This window comes from Eretmochelys imbricata, chromosome 27, assembly GCF_965152235.1.
Source record: "Eretmochelys imbricata isolate rEreImb1 chromosome 27, rEreImb1.hap1, whole genome shotgun sequence".
Lineage (NCBI taxonomy): Eukaryota > Metazoa > Chordata > Testudines > Cheloniidae > Eretmochelys > Eretmochelys imbricata.
In genome coordinates, this window is record NC_135598.1 from 3,828,737 (window position 1) to 3,844,854 (window position 16,118).

At 55.7% G+C, this 16,118-nt stretch overlaps 1 protein-coding gene across 1 annotated transcript in view; it reads right to left on the reverse strand.

Annotated features, from left to right (window-relative positions):
* The window catches only part of LOC144257829 (alpha-2-macroglobulin-like protein 1), a 71,274-nt gene extending 55,356 nt beyond the window's left edge, over positions 1 to 15,918 (reverse strand). Inside the window, exons 1-8 of the mRNA XM_077805999.1 lie at positions 15,848 to 15,918; positions 14,616 to 14,805; positions 14,008 to 14,170; positions 13,488 to 13,540; positions 11,943 to 11,963; positions 10,977 to 11,130; positions 8,959 to 9,043; positions 8,556 to 8,691 (exon numbers count right to left, since the gene is read on the reverse strand). Coding sequence (XP_077662125.1) covers positions 8,556 to 8,691; positions 8,959 to 9,043; positions 10,977 to 11,130; positions 11,943 to 11,963; positions 13,488 to 13,540; positions 14,008 to 14,170; positions 14,616 to 14,805; positions 15,848 to 15,918 — 873 coding nt within the window. The remainder of the gene's footprint in view (positions 1 to 8,555; positions 8,692 to 8,958; positions 9,044 to 10,976; positions 11,131 to 11,942; positions 11,964 to 13,487; positions 13,541 to 14,007; positions 14,171 to 14,615; positions 14,806 to 15,847) is intronic.
* Positions 15,919 to 16,118: the final 200 nt, after the last annotated feature.

Consider the following 16,118-nt stretch of genomic DNA (forward strand, 5'->3'; position numbering starts at 1 on the left):
AACAACAAAGGAACGAGCTTCAGGAGCAAAAAGAGAATGCAGGCAGAGGTCCAGCAACAGGGTGGGGGCTATCGAGTTTATTGTACCCAATGCAGCATGTATGATTACCTGCCCTACGGCAGATGTCATATGTGTGCATTCAGTGCAAGGAGCTCCTGGCCCTCAGAGACCGTGTACGGGCTTTGGAGACCAGAGTGGCTGAGCTGGAGGAGCTAAGGGAGACAGACAGGTACATAGATGAGACTTTCCGGGACACAGTAGAACAGTCCCACCCCCTGTCTGACAGCCTCTGTGCTGTTGAGGAGGATGAAAGTCTCAGAGAAGGAGAACATCCAACTGGAGCAGAGGGAAACGATCCCATAGTTGGGACTGTCCTTCCAGATGATGTCGTAGTGTCCTCTCGCCCTGAGGATACCTCTCTGTGGGAGGGAACTCCCGTTATTAGGAAGAGACAGGTAATAGTTATGGGGGATTCGATCACTAGAAACATAGATAGCTGGGTTTGCGATGACTGGGAGAACCGCATGGTGACTTGCCTGCCTGGTGCGAAGGCTGCAGATCTCTCGAGGCATCTAGATAGACTTATGTGTAGTGCTGGGGAGCAGCCGGTGGTTGTGGTACATGCAGTGATGAGCTGGAGCCGGTTCTCACCGGTTCACGCGAACCAGTTGTAAATTTTGAACCAGTTTTAGAGCCGGTTGTTAACCTGCTTCGCTGCAGGGGGGCGCTGTGGCTTTGATGGGCTCTGGCCCGGAAGTGATGTAATTCCTCCTCTGGCCGCCGGGGGCGCTGCGCTTCAGGAGCCAAGTGGGCTGCCAACTGGCCCTGGGCACGAGCCCTGGTGCTGCTGCTGCTCCCCTGGCCCTGGGGCTCCCGCTGCTGCCTGGTGGGTCCCCGGCTGCTCTGCTGGGCCTGGGCGGTGTCCTGCTGCTCTCCCCGTGAGCCCCGCACCCTGCCCGCAGCCACCCCCGCACCCCCTGCCCTGCCTCCAGCCATCCCCGCACCCCCTGCCCTGCCTCCAGCCAGCCCCTGCCTGCAGCCAGCCCCCGTCTCCAGTCACCCCTGCCCTCCCTCCAGCCACCCCCGCACCCCCTGCCTCCAGCCAGCCCCTGCCGCACCCCCTGCCCTGCCCGCAGCCAGCCCCTGTCTCCAGCCACCCCTGCACCCCCTGCCCGCAGCAGCCCCTGCCGCACCCCCTGCCTGCAGCAAGCCCATCTCCAGCCACCCCCGCACCCACTGCCTGCAGCCAGCCCCTGCCGCATACACCCCCAGCCCTGCCCGCAGCCAGCCCGTCTCCAGCCACCCCCGCACCCCCTGCCCTGCCCGCAGCCAGCCCCTTCCACATGCACCCCCTGCCCTGCCCACAGCCAGCCCCTGCCCACAGCCAGCCCCTGCCGCACCCCCTGCCCTGTATCCAGCCAATGCCTGCCACACACACCTCCTGCCCTGCCCGCAGCCAGCCCTTGTCTCCAGCCAGCCCTGCACCCCCCCTGCCCTGCCTGTAGCCAGCCCCTACCTCTAGTCAGCCTCTGCCGTACCCTCTGCCTGCAGCCAGCCCCTGTCTCCAGCCACCCCCACACCCCCTGCCCTGCCCGCAGCCAGACCCTGCCACATGCACTCCCTGCCCTGCCCGCAGCCAGCCCCTGCCCACAGCCAGCCCCTGCCGCACGATTCCCTGCCCTGTCTGCAGCCGGCCCTGCACCCCCTGCCTTGTATCCAGCCAACCCCTGCCGCATGCACCCCCTGCCCTGCCCTCAGCCTGCCCCTGTCTCCAGCCAGCCCCACACCCCCTTGGCTCCAGCCAATCCTGCATCCTCCTGTCTCCAGCCAGCTCCGCACCCCCTGCCCTGCCCGCAGCCAGCCCTGCACCCCCTGCCTCCAGCTAGCCCTGCCCCACGCCCCTGTCTGCAGCTGGTCCCACATCCACTGGTGCCCTGCAGTTCCCAGGGCAGTAACCCTGCACACCTGCTTCAATGAGGGGTGCAGGGAGCAGCTGGGACCCACACATGTGCACCCCTAGGGTGACCAGACAGCAAGTGTGAAGAATCAGGACAGGGGGTGGGGGGTAATAGGAGCCTATCTAAGAAAAAGACCCCAAAATCGGGACTGTCCCTATAAAATCGGGACATCTGGTCCCCCAGCACACCCCCAGGGAGTGGCAGGGACCCACACCTGTGAAACGGAGCTCATTTCTAGTTCAGGCCCATCTTTTTAGGCAGGGTTAACACACATCCGTATTTTCCCAGACAGGTCAGGTTTTTTGGTTCTTAAATCGCCATTTGGGAGGAATTTTTAAATTTTAAAATTAAAATTTTAAAAATTCCTCCCGGGAAAATATGGACATATGGTAACCCTGCTGGTGCAAAAAATACATACTGGGGCACATCCCTTAAATCAGAACTTTTTATAGGGAACCGGTTGTTAAGATTTTGGCAGCTCATCACTGGGTACATGTAGATACCAACGACACAGGAAAGGATAGGAGAGAGGTCCTGGAGGCCAAATTTAGGCTGCTAGGTAAGAGATTGAAGTCCAGGACCTCCCTGGTGACATTCTCTGAAATGCTCCCAGTTCCACTTACAGGACCAGATAGACAGGCAGAACTGCAGGGTCTCAATGCGTGGATGAGACGATGGTGTAGGGAGGAGGGGTTTAGATTTATGAGGAACTGGGGAAACTTTTGGGAAAGGGGGAGCCTATACAGGAAGGATGGGCTCCACCTAAACCAAAATGGAACCAGACTGCTGGCACTTAAAAGGTCATAGAGCAGTTTTTAAACTAAAGCCTGGGGGAAAGCCAACAGGTGCGGAGGAGCACATGGTTCAGACAGTGACATCCCTTAGGGGAGGATCTATTAATGGAGATTTTCTATGTCCTAGTAGAACAGAGGAGGAGAAGATGGAAGATGATAAAATACAGGTAGGATCTGATGAGAAACAGTCAAATGAAAAAGAGTCCCATTCAATTACACCATGTAATGGCAGACAGCTAAAAAGTGACAAGTTTTTAAAGTGCTTATATACCAATGCTAGGAGTCTAAATAATAAGATGGATGAACTAGAGTGCCTGGTATTAAATGAGGATATTGATATAACAGGCATCACAGAAGCTTGGTGGAATGAGGATAATCAATGGGACACAGTAATACCAGGGTACAAAATATATCAGAAGGACAGAACAGGTCGTGCTGGTGAGGGAGTGGCACTATATGTGAAAGAAAGCGTAGAATCAAATGAAGTAAAAATTGTAAATGAATCAAACTGTGCCACAGAATCTCTATGGATAGAAATTCCATACTCTAATAATAGGACTATAGTAGTAGGGAGATATTACTGACCACCTGACCAGGATGGTGATAGTGACTGTGAAATGCTCAGGGAGATTAGAGAGGCTATAAAAATAAAAAACTAATAATAATGGTGGATTTCAACTATCTCAATGCTGACTGGGTATGTGTCACCTCTGGATGGGATGTAGAGATAAAATTTCTGGATACCATTAATGACCGCTTCTTGGAGCGGCTAGTCCTGGAACCCACAAGAGGGGAGGCAATTCTTGATTTAGTTCTAAGTAGAGCACAGGATCTGGTCCAAGAGGTGAATATAACTGGACTGCTTGGTAATAGTGACCACAATATAATTAAATTTAACACCACAGAAGCCCAACACGGTGGCATTTAATTTCAGAAAGAGGAACTACACAAAAATGAGGAGGTTTGTTAAACAGAAATTAAAAGGTACAGCGCCAAAAGTGAAAACCCTGCAAGCTGCAAGGAAGCTTTTTAAAAACACCATATTAGAGGCTCAGCTTAAATTATCCCCCATATTAAAAAACATAGTAAGAGAACCAGAAAAGTTCCACCGTGGCTAAACAACAAAGTAAAAGAAGCAGTGAAAGGTAAAAAGGCATCCTTTAAAAAGTTGGAAGTAAAATCCTAGTGAGGAAAATAGAAAGGAGCATAAACTCTGGCAAATGAAGTGTAAAAATATAATTAGAAAGGCCAAAAAAGAATTTGAAGAACAGCTAGCCTCAAAAAGACTCAAAAAGTAATAGCAAAAATTTGTTTAAGTACATCAGAAGCAGGAAGCCTGCTAAACAACCAGTGGGGGCCACTGGACAATCGAGATGCTGAAGGAGCACTCAAAGACGATAAGGCCATTGCAGAGAAATTAAATGAATTCTTTGCATTGGTCTTCACAGTTGAGGATGTGAGGGAGATTCCCAAACCTGAGCCTTTCTTTTTAGGTGACAAATCTGAGGAACTGTCCCAGATTGAGGTGTCATTAGAGGAGGTTATAGAACAAATTAATAAACTAAACCATAATAAGTCACCAGGACCAGATGGTATTCACCAAGAGTTCTGAAGGAATTCAAATGTGAAATTGCAGGACTACTAACTGTAGTCTGTAACCTATCATTTAAATCAGCTTCTGTACCAAATGATTGGAGGATAGCTAATGTGATGCCAATTTTTAAAAAGGGCTCCAGAGGTGATCCCAGCAAATACAGGCTGGTAAGTCTGACTTCAGTACTGGGCAAACTGGTTGAAACTATAGTAAAGAACAAAATTGTCAGACACATAGTTGAACATAATTTGTTGGGGAAGAGCCAACATGGTTTTTGTAAAGGGAAATCATGCCTCACCAATCTACCAGAATTCCTTGGGGGGAATTAAAAGCATGTGGACAAGGGGGATCCAGTGGATATAGTGTACCTAGATTTTCGGAAAGCCTTTGACAAGGTTCCTCACCAAAGGCTGTTAAGCAATGTAAGCTGTCATGGATAAGAGGGAAGGTTCTCTCATGGATTGGTAACTGATTAAAAGTTAAGAAACAAAGGGTAGGAATAAATGGTCAGTTTTCAGAATGGTAAATAGAGGGTAAATAGTGGTGTCCCGCAGGGGTCTGTACGGGGACCAGTCCTATTCAATATATTCTTAAATGATCTGGAAAAAGGGTTAAACAGTGAGGTGGCAAAATTTGCAGATGATACAAAACTACTCAAGATAGTTAAATCCCAGGCAGACTGCAAAGAGCTACAAAAGGATCTCACAAAACTGAGTGACTGGGCAACAAAATTGCAGATGAAATTTAATGTTGATAAATGCAAAGTAAGGCACATTGGAAAACATAATCCCAGCCAATGTTCCCACTAATTTTTTCCATCCATGTGCGGAATACATTTTGTTATGTGTACCGAGGTACGTGCCTATGTGTACCACCAGTAGAAACAAAAAACCTAGATATAATATATTGTGGCAAAATACCTTGTTCGCCTCTGTAGGCTCCATCGTTTTTAGCCTTGGAGACTCAGGTTTGGGGCAAGGCACAGGGTGGCACAGGGTCCTGCTACTCCTCTCCTCAGTCAATCCCTTGTGCTTATTTTCCTTCTCTCCTGGGGAGCGAGTGCAGCCTCCCTACTGGGAAGGTTTGGTGTCTTGCTGCAAACAGCCTACTGGCCCCTTCCCTGCTCCTCTCACTCCTTCACTCTCCCCCCACCCAGCGGAGGGTTTAAAAAGGTCCCAAGTAGTTGGAGTCAGCTGAACCTAATTGGTTCCCTAGCAACCCCTTTTCCCGCTGAACCTTATTGCCCCGTGGTTCTCTCTCCTCAGTGGATAGGGAGGGGCCGTTTAAACCCCTGGGACTAATTGCTACCCCCCTTTTGTAGCTGTTTGTCCTGGGTTTACCACATATTCCCCCGCACCTGCTCAACACTACGGGGTTGGGCTACTTGGGTCGGCAAACAGTGCACTCTCGACAGGCCATCCGCATTGCCATGTTGGATTCCAGACCTGTTGTACTCTGAAGTGGAAGGGTTGAAGCGACAGAAACCATCTCGTCACTCTGGCATTTTTGTCTTTATTTTGGTGCATACACTGCAGAGGGGCATGGTCCGTGACAAGGGTAAACCTCCGTCCCAGTAGATAGTAGCGGAGGCTTTCTACGGCCCATTTTACCGCCAGGCATTCTTTTTCAACAACGGCGTATTTCCGTTCCCTAGGTAGGAACTTCCTACTGAGGAAGAGGACGGGGTGTTTGTCATCCCCGACCATTTGTGAAAGTACCGCCCCCAACCCTACATCAGAGGCATCGGTTTGTAGGATAAACTCCTTCCCCCAGTCTATCCTGAAAAATGATCCCTCACTCTCACAGATCTTGGGAGACAGACCAGTCCTCACTTACAGACAGCCTCCCAACCTGAAGCAAATACTCTCCAGCAACCACACACCACACAACAAAAACACTAACCCAGGAACCTATCCTTGCAACAAAGCCCGATGCCAACTCTGTCCACATATTTATTCAAGTGACACCATCATAGGACCCAATCACATTAGCCATGCCATCAGGGGCTCGTTCACCTGCACATCTACCAATGTGATATATGCCATCATGTGCCAGCAATGCCCCTCTGCCATGTACATTGGCCAAACCGGACAGTCTCTACGCAATAGAATAAATGGACACAAATCTGACATCAGGAATCATAACATTCAAAAACCGGTAGGAGAACACTTCAACCTCGCTGGCCACTCAGTAAAAGACTTAAGGGTGGCAATTCTGCAACAGAAAAGCTTCAGAAACTGACTCCAGCGAGAAACTGCTGAGCTTGAATGAATATGCAAACTAGATCCCATTAACTTGGGTTTGAATAGAGACTGGGAGTGGCTGGGTCATTACACATATTGAATCTATTTCCACATGTTAAGTATCCTCACACCTTCTTGTCAACTGTCTAAATGGGCCATCTTGATTATTACTCAAAAGTTTTTTTTCTCCTGCTGCTAATAACTCATCTTAATTAATTAGCCTCTCACAGTTTGTATGGCAACTTCCACCTTCTCTGTATGCATATATATATCTTCTTACTATATGTTCCATTCTATGCATCCGATGAAGTGAGCTGTAGCCCACGAAAGCTTATGCTCTAATAAATTTGTTAGTCTCTAAGGTGCCACAAGTCCTCCTGTTTTTTTAGAGAATATATGTGCATTACAGGAAGTACTAAGAAGTACTAACAACAATAATACAAGTATGTGCTGGGAGGTGAGTGCGACAGAGACAGAGTGTGTGTGTGTGTGTGACACAGAGATTGTGTGTATGACACAGAGACAGTGTGTGTGCGGGCTGCTGGGGAAAGCCGTGTGCTGTCTCTTTAAGACACTCACTAAAAGCTCTCCTGCTCTGTCCTAAGCCCTTTTGTCTCCCCTCCCCAGCTCTGAGGAGATGGGGTACCTGGGGAGGGGGAGGGGAAGAGAGACAGAGACTCTGTGAGCTGGCTGCTGGGGAAATCTCAGAAACAGTGCACTCATTGTCTCTTTAAGAAAGGCACTCAGCCACTCACCATTCAGAGGGCAGCAGCTCCCAGTCCTCCTGAGCCAGGCTGTCCCTGCTACCCTGCTCTGTGGAGATGGGGTACATGGGAGGGGGACCTGACCACATGCTGAGGGCTACGTCTGCTCTGCTAATTAGCTGGGTGGCACTTAAATCTCATCTCTCGCAGCTTACAGGGAACACAGATCCCAACTATACATATAAAATGATGGGGTCTAAATTGGCTGTTACCACTCAAGAAAGAGATCTTGGAGTCATTGTGGATAGTTCTCTGAAAACATCCACTCAATGTGCAGCGGCCGTCAAAAAAGCGAACAGAATGTTGGGAATCTTCAAGAAAGGGATAGATAATAAGACAGAAAATATCATATCGTCTCTATATAAATCCCTGGTAAGCCCACATCTTGAATACTGTGTGCAGATGTGGTCGTCTCATCTCAAAAAAGATATGTTGGAATTGGAAAAGGTTCAGAAAAGGGCAACAAAAATGATTAGGGGTATGGAACAGCTGTCATATGAGGAGAAATTAATAAGATTGGGAATTTCACCTTGGAAAAGAGACGACTAAGGGAGGATAGGACAGAGGTCTATAAACACTGGTGCGGAGAAAGTGAATAAAGAGGTGTTATTTACTCCTTCTCATAACACAAGAACCAGGGGTCACCACATGAAATTAATAGGCAGCAAGTTTAAAACAAACAAAAGGAAGTATTTTTTCACACAATGCACAGTCAACCTGTGGAATTCCTTGCCAGAGGATGTTGTGAAGGCCAAGACTCTAACAGGGTTCAAAAAAGAACTAGATAAGTTCATGGAGGATAGGTCCATCAATGGCTATTAGCCAGGATGGGCAGGGATGGTGTCCCAAGCCTCTGTTTGGCAGAGGCTGGGAATGGGCGACAAGGGATGGATCACTCGATGATTACCTGTTCTGTTCATTCTCTCTGGGGCACCTGGCACTGGCCACTGTCAGAAGACAGGACACTGGGCTAGATGGATCTTTGGTCTGACCAGTATGGCCGTTCTTATGTCCCCACCCCCCAGCCTGCCAGATGGGGGACCCTGATGGATCCAGGGCCTGATTCGCCTGCACTTACACCAATGTCACCAACATCATCAAGGCAGATCACAGCGCCCCCTCTGGACAGTGTAAGAAAAGCATGGAGAGGAGTCTCCCCCAGCAGCATGCCATGTACCTCCCCTCCCCCCGCCCCCAGTCACACTCACCTGGCCAGAAAGCTCCGTGCACAGAGCCCTGGTTAGCTCGGCATCAAGACGGTACCAGAGATATGATGGTTGTTTCTCCCGACACAGGCTGGCCTGGATCCTCCCCAGGACGGGCTTCCCGTAGGTGTATCTGTTTAGCAGAGGGGAGGGAGATGGGAAGTGGGAGAGGAGGAGGCCAATGCCCCTGCCCATGGGGGGTCCCTGCTGGGGTGGGGCTGGCCATGTGGATGGGAGTGAGAGCCCCAGGGAGCCCTGGCCATGAGCATGGGGCAGAGCAGGGGGCAGGCAGGGAAGTGGCAGGTCAGATCCTGGCCTGGGGGGGCACGGGTGGGGAGGCAGGTCCAGGGCGGTACCAGCCTTCCTTTTATTGGCCTGGCAGGGCTGCTTTCAGACTCACCGGCCGCACACTCGCAGCAGGATCGTCTCATCCAGCACCGTCACCACGGGGGGCAGCTCAAGGATCACTTCGAACTTGGGCAGCACTGGGGGGAGCAGAGAGAGACGGGGTGAAACCGACCTGCAGCCCCAGCTCGGGGGTTTCATTGTGATCCTCGGCCTTGGAGCTTCTCCCTGGGTCTTGCAGCCCCCTCACCAACCTGCCGGCAGGGCTGGGAAGGGGAAGGACCTGGAAATGCAGCAGGGCTGGGAAGAGGCTTTAGGCTGTAGCAGTAGGGTTGCCAGCTGTCCAGTTTTCAAGTGGAACACCCTGTCAAAAAGGGATCCTGGCAGCTCCGGTTGGCACCACAGATTGGGCCATTAAAAGTCCGGTTGGCGGGGCAGCAGGGCTAAGGCAGGCTCCCTGTGTGCCATGGCTACGTGCTGCTCCTGGAAGCATCGGCATGTCCTCTCTTCGGCTCCTACCTGTATGGGCAGCCAGGGGGCTCTGCATGCTAACCCCGGCCCAAGCACCGCCCCCCCCCACAGCTCCCATTGGCTGGAAACCGTGGCTGGGAGCCAGAGGGCGGGACATGCCGCTGCTTCCAGGAGCTGCTTGAGATAAGCAATGCCCGCAGCCTGCATCCCTCACCCCCTCCCACGCCCCAACCCCCACCCCAGCCCCAGCCCTGATCCCTCTCCGAACTCCTCGATCCCAGCCCAGAGCACCCTCCTGCACCCCAAACCCCTCATCCCCGGCCCCACACCAGAGCTCACACCTCCAGCCGGAGCCCTCACCCCACCACACCCCAACCCTCTGCCCCAGCCCTGAACCCCATTATCATAGAATCATAGAATATCAGGGTTGGAAGGGACCTCAGGAGGTCATCTAGTCCAACCCCCTGCTCAAAGCAGGACCATTCCGCACTCCAAACCCCTTGGCCCCAACCCCACATACTAGATGGGGTGATCATATTTCCCAAAGGCTGGGGATGGTGTCACTGTTTGCTCACGCCCTGCCTGCCCCCCGCAAGAGCCCTGCCTCCCCCATGCTTGGGGCTGGCATTGCCGCTCGCCCCCCCCACATGTTCCTCTACCCCCCACAGATCAAGTTGGCAAGAGAAAATAGGACAAATGCCCACTTTTGCCAAAAATACTTGGGACAGTGGGACAGAGCTTAAAAAAAAGGGCTGTCCTGGCCAAACCAGAATGTATCGTCAGCCTAGCTCAAGACCTGGGGTTTGGACCAGGGACAACGTGGGCCTGAGAGCGGGACCAGGGCCAGGGACCACGTGGGCCCAGTGGACGAGGGCGTTTCTCCTGGCTGCTGAGGTCCCGGCTGTTCCCCTCCAGGAGCTGGTGTTCGGCTGGGACCTCGCCCCCTGCCAGGCCCCACCAGGCAGCCTGGACAGACAGGGCCAAATTCACACCTGGGCTCAGCCCAGAGGAGCCGGGGGGCTGCTCCATGGCACTTTGTCCCTCAGGGTCTGGGCCATCCTGGGGCACTGACAAGAGCTGGCTGTACGGCTCCAAGGCCCACGAGTCCCAGGAGGGGAGCGTGTATCGGGGCTGGGTGAATGTGCAGCGCTGGGATGGGGCACTGGGTGGGGTGGGAAGTTGTGCGGTGCCTGCTTTTTCCCTCCTGCTTACGGAATGGGGGGTTGGCCAGCAGGGGAAAGGTGGGAGCATTGGGGAAGTGGGGCTCACAGGCAGAGTGTGTGGGGAAGCAAGGGGTGGGAGGCAGTGGGGAGGGAGTCGGGGCAAGTGCCTGGGGTGAGGGTGGGGGTAGGTGCCAGCTGTTTCAAGGGAAACCTCAGAGCTCATCTGTCCCCCTCCCCTGCAGTAGCCAGAGAAGGGTTTTTTTGGGGGGGGAATGGAGAGGGAGCCGCTGACATTTCCCTCCCCCTCCCAGCAACACCCGCTCTGGGAAGGGTGAGTATGTGTGAAGAGCCCCTTGTGCTCCAAGAGGTGCACAGATGGAGTTGGGAGACTCGTGCCGGACCCGTGGCCTCGGTCGCTGCCCTGGGCCCCGCTGCCCACCGTATTCCTCCACGCTGAACGAGTGCCTCGTCCCCTGTGCCTCAATGGCGTACGTCCCCAGGGCTGGCTCTGCAGACAGTGGGAGGGACAGATCCACGATGCCCTGTTGCGGAGTCACATCTCGCCACTGGGCGATGCGGTTCCCGCTGGGATCCTGGCACATGGACATGCCCTGCTCAGCAGCTGCCCCCACACATGGCTCATCCCCGGCAGCCCCCGAGTGCCTCGTGCTGCCGACGGGGCTGGATCGATGGCTGGGGGCTCAAATCCTACTCCTTAGCCTGGAGCAGACACCTTCGGGCAGCCGCTGGGCAAGGGGGCCCTGCCAGCGCCCCTCAGCCCTGACCCGAGGGCACCACCTGTGGGTCTCAAGGAACGTCCCATCTCCAGCCTGGATGAAGCCCAGGGAACACGCCGTAGGGACCATTTCCATCTCAGTGCTAGGCCTCTGTGGGTATGTTCCCTGTTCCCCTCCCCCCCCACAGCACCCCCAAACCTCCACTCCTCCCCACTGCCCCTGCAGCTCCCAGAGACCCTCACTCTTCCCCTGCCCTTCCCCCATTCAGTCTCCCACGGGACCTCCCCGCTGAGTTCCCCACTGGCCTGATCAAGTCGCCGCCTGACCCAGAGTTCGGGGGCTGGGAACATTCGAGGTGAGCGACTCAGGCAGGGATCCCAGCCAGCCCCAAACCCACCTGCCTCCCGGACAGGCAGCCCCAGACTCTGCAATGCAGGGGGTGAGGAGGACGTAACCCGATGGCACAAATGTCCCCTCCCTGCCCCCCATGTGGTCCAGCCCAGAAACACCCTGTGGTCTCGGACTCTTTGCACCCCCACAGAGGGCTGGATTGCTGGACACTGTGGTCACAGCCCAGACTCCTCTGGGATCCCCATGACTGAACACCCCCGGGTGCCCTCAGATGAGCCAGACAGGAAGAGGCGGAGGCTGGAGAGGCACAGACTGACCTGCAGAGTCACCAGGGGCAGCTGCAAAGCAAACAGACAGGAGATGGCTGGTTAGAAGGACAGGAAACACCCCTGTGGAAGTATAACATTGTATAAGTATAACATTGTATAAGGGGACATGCTGGATACATTGTATATGAGAGGGCATGCCAAAACATGTTACAAAGTATCTGAGGGAGCACAGGTAGGGACAGTTAGCTTTTGAATGGAGAAGCAATTAAGATAGAGCCAGCACGTCTAAGAAGCAGTCATCAGAATGGAAGGTGTGAAGGGCAATTAGTTAAGTTAACTGGAAGCTGTTAAAGGAGATTGTTAAGGGTGGCAGGTAATTGAAGATACGTGACTGGTCTCAGGGATCTCGAAGGGTGGTGACTAAAATCTTTTTCTTCTTTTGTCTGTAACTTCTCTGTAACTTGTTCTCCAAAAAACTGTATAAATTAAAAGACACAAGCCCCACTCGGGGGGCTCACTTCTAAATGTATTAGCAGAGCAGCTTTGCTAATAAAACAGAGTGGTCTGATAAATTGTGAGTCTGAGTCAAACTTTGACACCCCCTACTGCCCAGGGCTCTGCCTGTGACCTCCTCAGGGCCGGGGTGTCTCTGAGGCCGGGGGGATCATGCAGACAGCAGCGGGGTGACCGAGAGAGCAGGGACCGGAAGGGGAGCCCACAGCCCTGCCCACACTGGGACCATGAGGCTGGCGCCTCGCACCTCCCCTCCCTGCAGTGGCGGATGTAGGGCAATGGGTGGCTGGTCTGTGCGTGGAGGAGCAGGGCGAGAGGCTGGGGTCTCTGCCAAGGGGCAGTCGAAGGGCCGGGGGTCTGTGTTGCAGCCAGTGGCCGGGCGAGATGGCTGGGAGGGGAGCTGTCAATCTGCATTTCCACACTGGGCCCGATTCTGCCACCTCACTAAGAGCGCCCAGCACGGTTAGGCTGAAAGGTGCTAATGACTGTCATCCTGGGGGTGGGGGGCTGGCATCCACAGCCAATCACAGACTTCACTAAAGCCAGGGGGTGGCCAGTGCCCTCATTCAGGCTCCATGCCATGTGCAATCACCCCTCTCTGCGTAGTAAAGAGACTGCAAACAACAGAGGCGACTGCCCAAGGCACTAGGCCCCAAGGGGCGGGTCCACACTGCTGTTTTCAGCCGGCCAGCACAAGCCCTGCTATTGCAAGTCTGTTAACCTGCCCTGGGAGACTCGCCCCCAGCACCAGTGAAGACCGGGGTGGCGGCTGAGGCGTTCCCAGGATACCGGAGATCCCGGTGTTTCCAGGAATGGCGAGGGCCCTCCCCGCTGGCGTGACCTCCCACACTCGGTGTGTGTGAGTTCAGGCCAGCAGGGACGGAGCAGTGCGCTCTTCCAAAGGGCGCCCGCCATCCAATACCAGACACAAGCATGTACTGGACGGGAGCAAACCACCCCGGAAGAGGACTGTCTGATTTCAAACTGGATGAATGGCCTGCCTGGTGTAAACATACCTAAGATGTTCAGTGCACCAGGGCCCTGTTACCCTGCCCCCCGGCCCCTGCTCCCCGCTCTCACCTTCCTGGGACTGGGAATGAAGTCTTTGTCCAAACTGACGATTCGAAACTTCACTGGAAAGGAGCAGAGGCAGAGGTGGGATCAGCCCCGGCTTGGTTTGTCTAAGTGGATTCCCAGCTGGGGAAGGTGCCAGCCAGACGCCCGGGCACTGACGGCCTCTGTGAACCCACAGAATGGGCACAGCCCGGGCAGTGCAGCGCCAGCTTCCCCACGCTGCCCTCTGCCAATGACCACGGCCCTGCCCTGCGTGGCCGGAGGCTGCCGGGGGGGGCCGATCGGTGCCCCTGCCGCGTCTGTGCCATCACCAAGGATGGGCTGAGACCCCCACTTGGTTCCATACAGGCCCCCAAACAGGCCTCAGGCTTTGGGCCTCTCGCCCCCTGGGACCGGGTGCAGACAGGCCTAGAAGTGAGAGACCCGTGTCCCTCGCGAGGCCCCCAGCCCGACCCCAGGGCCCAGGAGTCCGTCCCAAGGGGCTGGGGCCCCAGGACTCTCCCTCCAGCAGCTTCTGCCCTCTCACCTGTCTGTCCCGGCTTGTAGACGGCCTTGTCCGTCTGCACCAAGGTCCCGGGCCCCAGTGTCTGCAGCAGGACTTTCTTCCGCTCAGAGAAGTGCAGGGCGTCTCCCCGGATCGAGACGTGCAGCTCCGCCACTTCCTGCTGCCCCCCGGATGGGGCTGGTACCTGCACACGGGGAACCCCAGCAAGGCCACAGCGGCTGGTAACAGGCCGGTCGTGGTGCAGACCCGCTATCGCGTGGGCAGGGGGGCAGTGGTGTTTGGGAGTCCCTGTTCCAGCCCCCCAAAACACAGGAACTCCCTCCCCAGCCTGGGGCCCTGAACGGGAGGGAGCATGAACCTGGGGCGCTCGATGGAGTTGGAAGCCAGGGCGCGCTCTGTACCCCCACCCCATCCCCGCTCCCTCCTGCCTGTCGCTGCTGAGGGATGGTCTCGAGTTCTGCAGCTACAGCTGCCCCGTGAGTGACCGGCTCCGTGCCCAGGGCCAGTCCCCTGAGCCCTGCTGTGCCCGGGCCCTGAGGCTGGGCGGGGGCTGCAGACCCGGGGCTGACGGGCTCCGTGCCCATGGCCAGTGCCCGGGGCCGTGCCCATGGCTGCGGGCGGGGGCTCACCTGGAAGCGCACGTTCTCGTGCAGACGGGGCTCCTGGACCTCTCTCTCCAGCAGGGGGATAGCGCTGGGCCCATCCCCCCTCTCCAGCCGGACGCTCACCCGGACGGTCTCGTTGAGGTCGCTGAGATGAACTGACACCGTCCCCGTGTGCGGGTGGTAGAGCACGGCTGGGCTCACCACCACATAGCGCCTGGGGAGGGGAAAGCACCATGGGCAGTGCGGGAGGGGACAGCCCAGAGCCTCCCCCAGGGCCGGGGGTGACTCCCGATTCCTGAGTGTCCCTGCTGCTGGGGACAGGCCTGGGTCGACGGGGCTGGAGGCTGGTTCGTTTCTCTAACCACAGGGCAGGGGCAGGGCAAGGCTCCCCGCTGCATCCCCTGCCCCAGCCTGCCTCCCGCGGAGCTGGAGGGGCCTCAGGGGCACAGAGAGGGGCTCAGTTCCCGTCCATCCCCGTCCTCTCGGCTGCTCGGTCTCCCCAGAAGGGGGCGGCTAGTGGCACTGAGAGTGAGCAGAGAGTGCACGGCCGGGGCTGGCGCGGAGTAAGGGAGGGTGCGGGGGGGTGGGGGACTGATTAGTCTGGGGCTGGACTGAGCACCTGAGCCCTTTGCAGCCAGTAACCGGCTTAGATACAACCCCACCCCAGACCACTCTGCACCCCGGGGCCTCCGCTCGCTCTCACAGGGACCCTTCGGCCTTTGCACCTTCAGGGCACTCCCAGGTTCTGGCTGAGACGTTCGTTTAACACACTGCGTTTGTCGGTAATTAGTTTTCTATTTCACTGGGGCCTAGAGACCCATCCCAGCCTGGCCCCCTGCACTGGGGCTGGACAGACCCGCAGGCAGAGACAGGCTGTGGCCCGAGGAGGTGACAGGCTGACAGAGCAGGCAGCCACAGAGGATTATCACCCCATGGTACAGAGCCTAGCTGAGGCTCAGAGGGTTGGGGTCAGGCTGGGGGCGCACAGGGCGTCTGTAGCAGAGCCGGGCACTGAACCCAGCTCTCCCGCGCCCCAAGCCACTGTCTTAACCAGAACCAACGTCCCCCGGCGCTGGGAGGCGCAGGACCAGGGGGCCCAGGAGGGACCCAGTATCGGGGTCTGAATTCCCAGGGGAGAACGGAACTGTACTGTCAGTTTCAGATCGAGCAGCCCCCTCATCGGTGCCCTCGGCTGCTTCCAACCCCCCCCCACTGCCCACCACGAAGACAGACAGACAGACATGGACAGGGCTTACGGCTCTGCAGACGTCCCAGCTGTGAGGTGCAGGAGAAGCAGCAGGCAGGCCGGGGTTACTGGGGCCCCCATTCCTGGGGTGCAGGCAGATGGGCAGGAGCAAGGGGACACATACACGTTACCCCCCTCTGGGTCTTTCTTCCTCCCTCTCTCCCCTGCTCTGTGCTGGAGACCAGCCTGCTCTGCCCTGGTACAGACTCTGGAGTCAGAGTTTCGCTTTGATCCAGGGTAAACAAGGGTCGTGTCAGGTCTCTGGCTGGAGCTGGGGGATG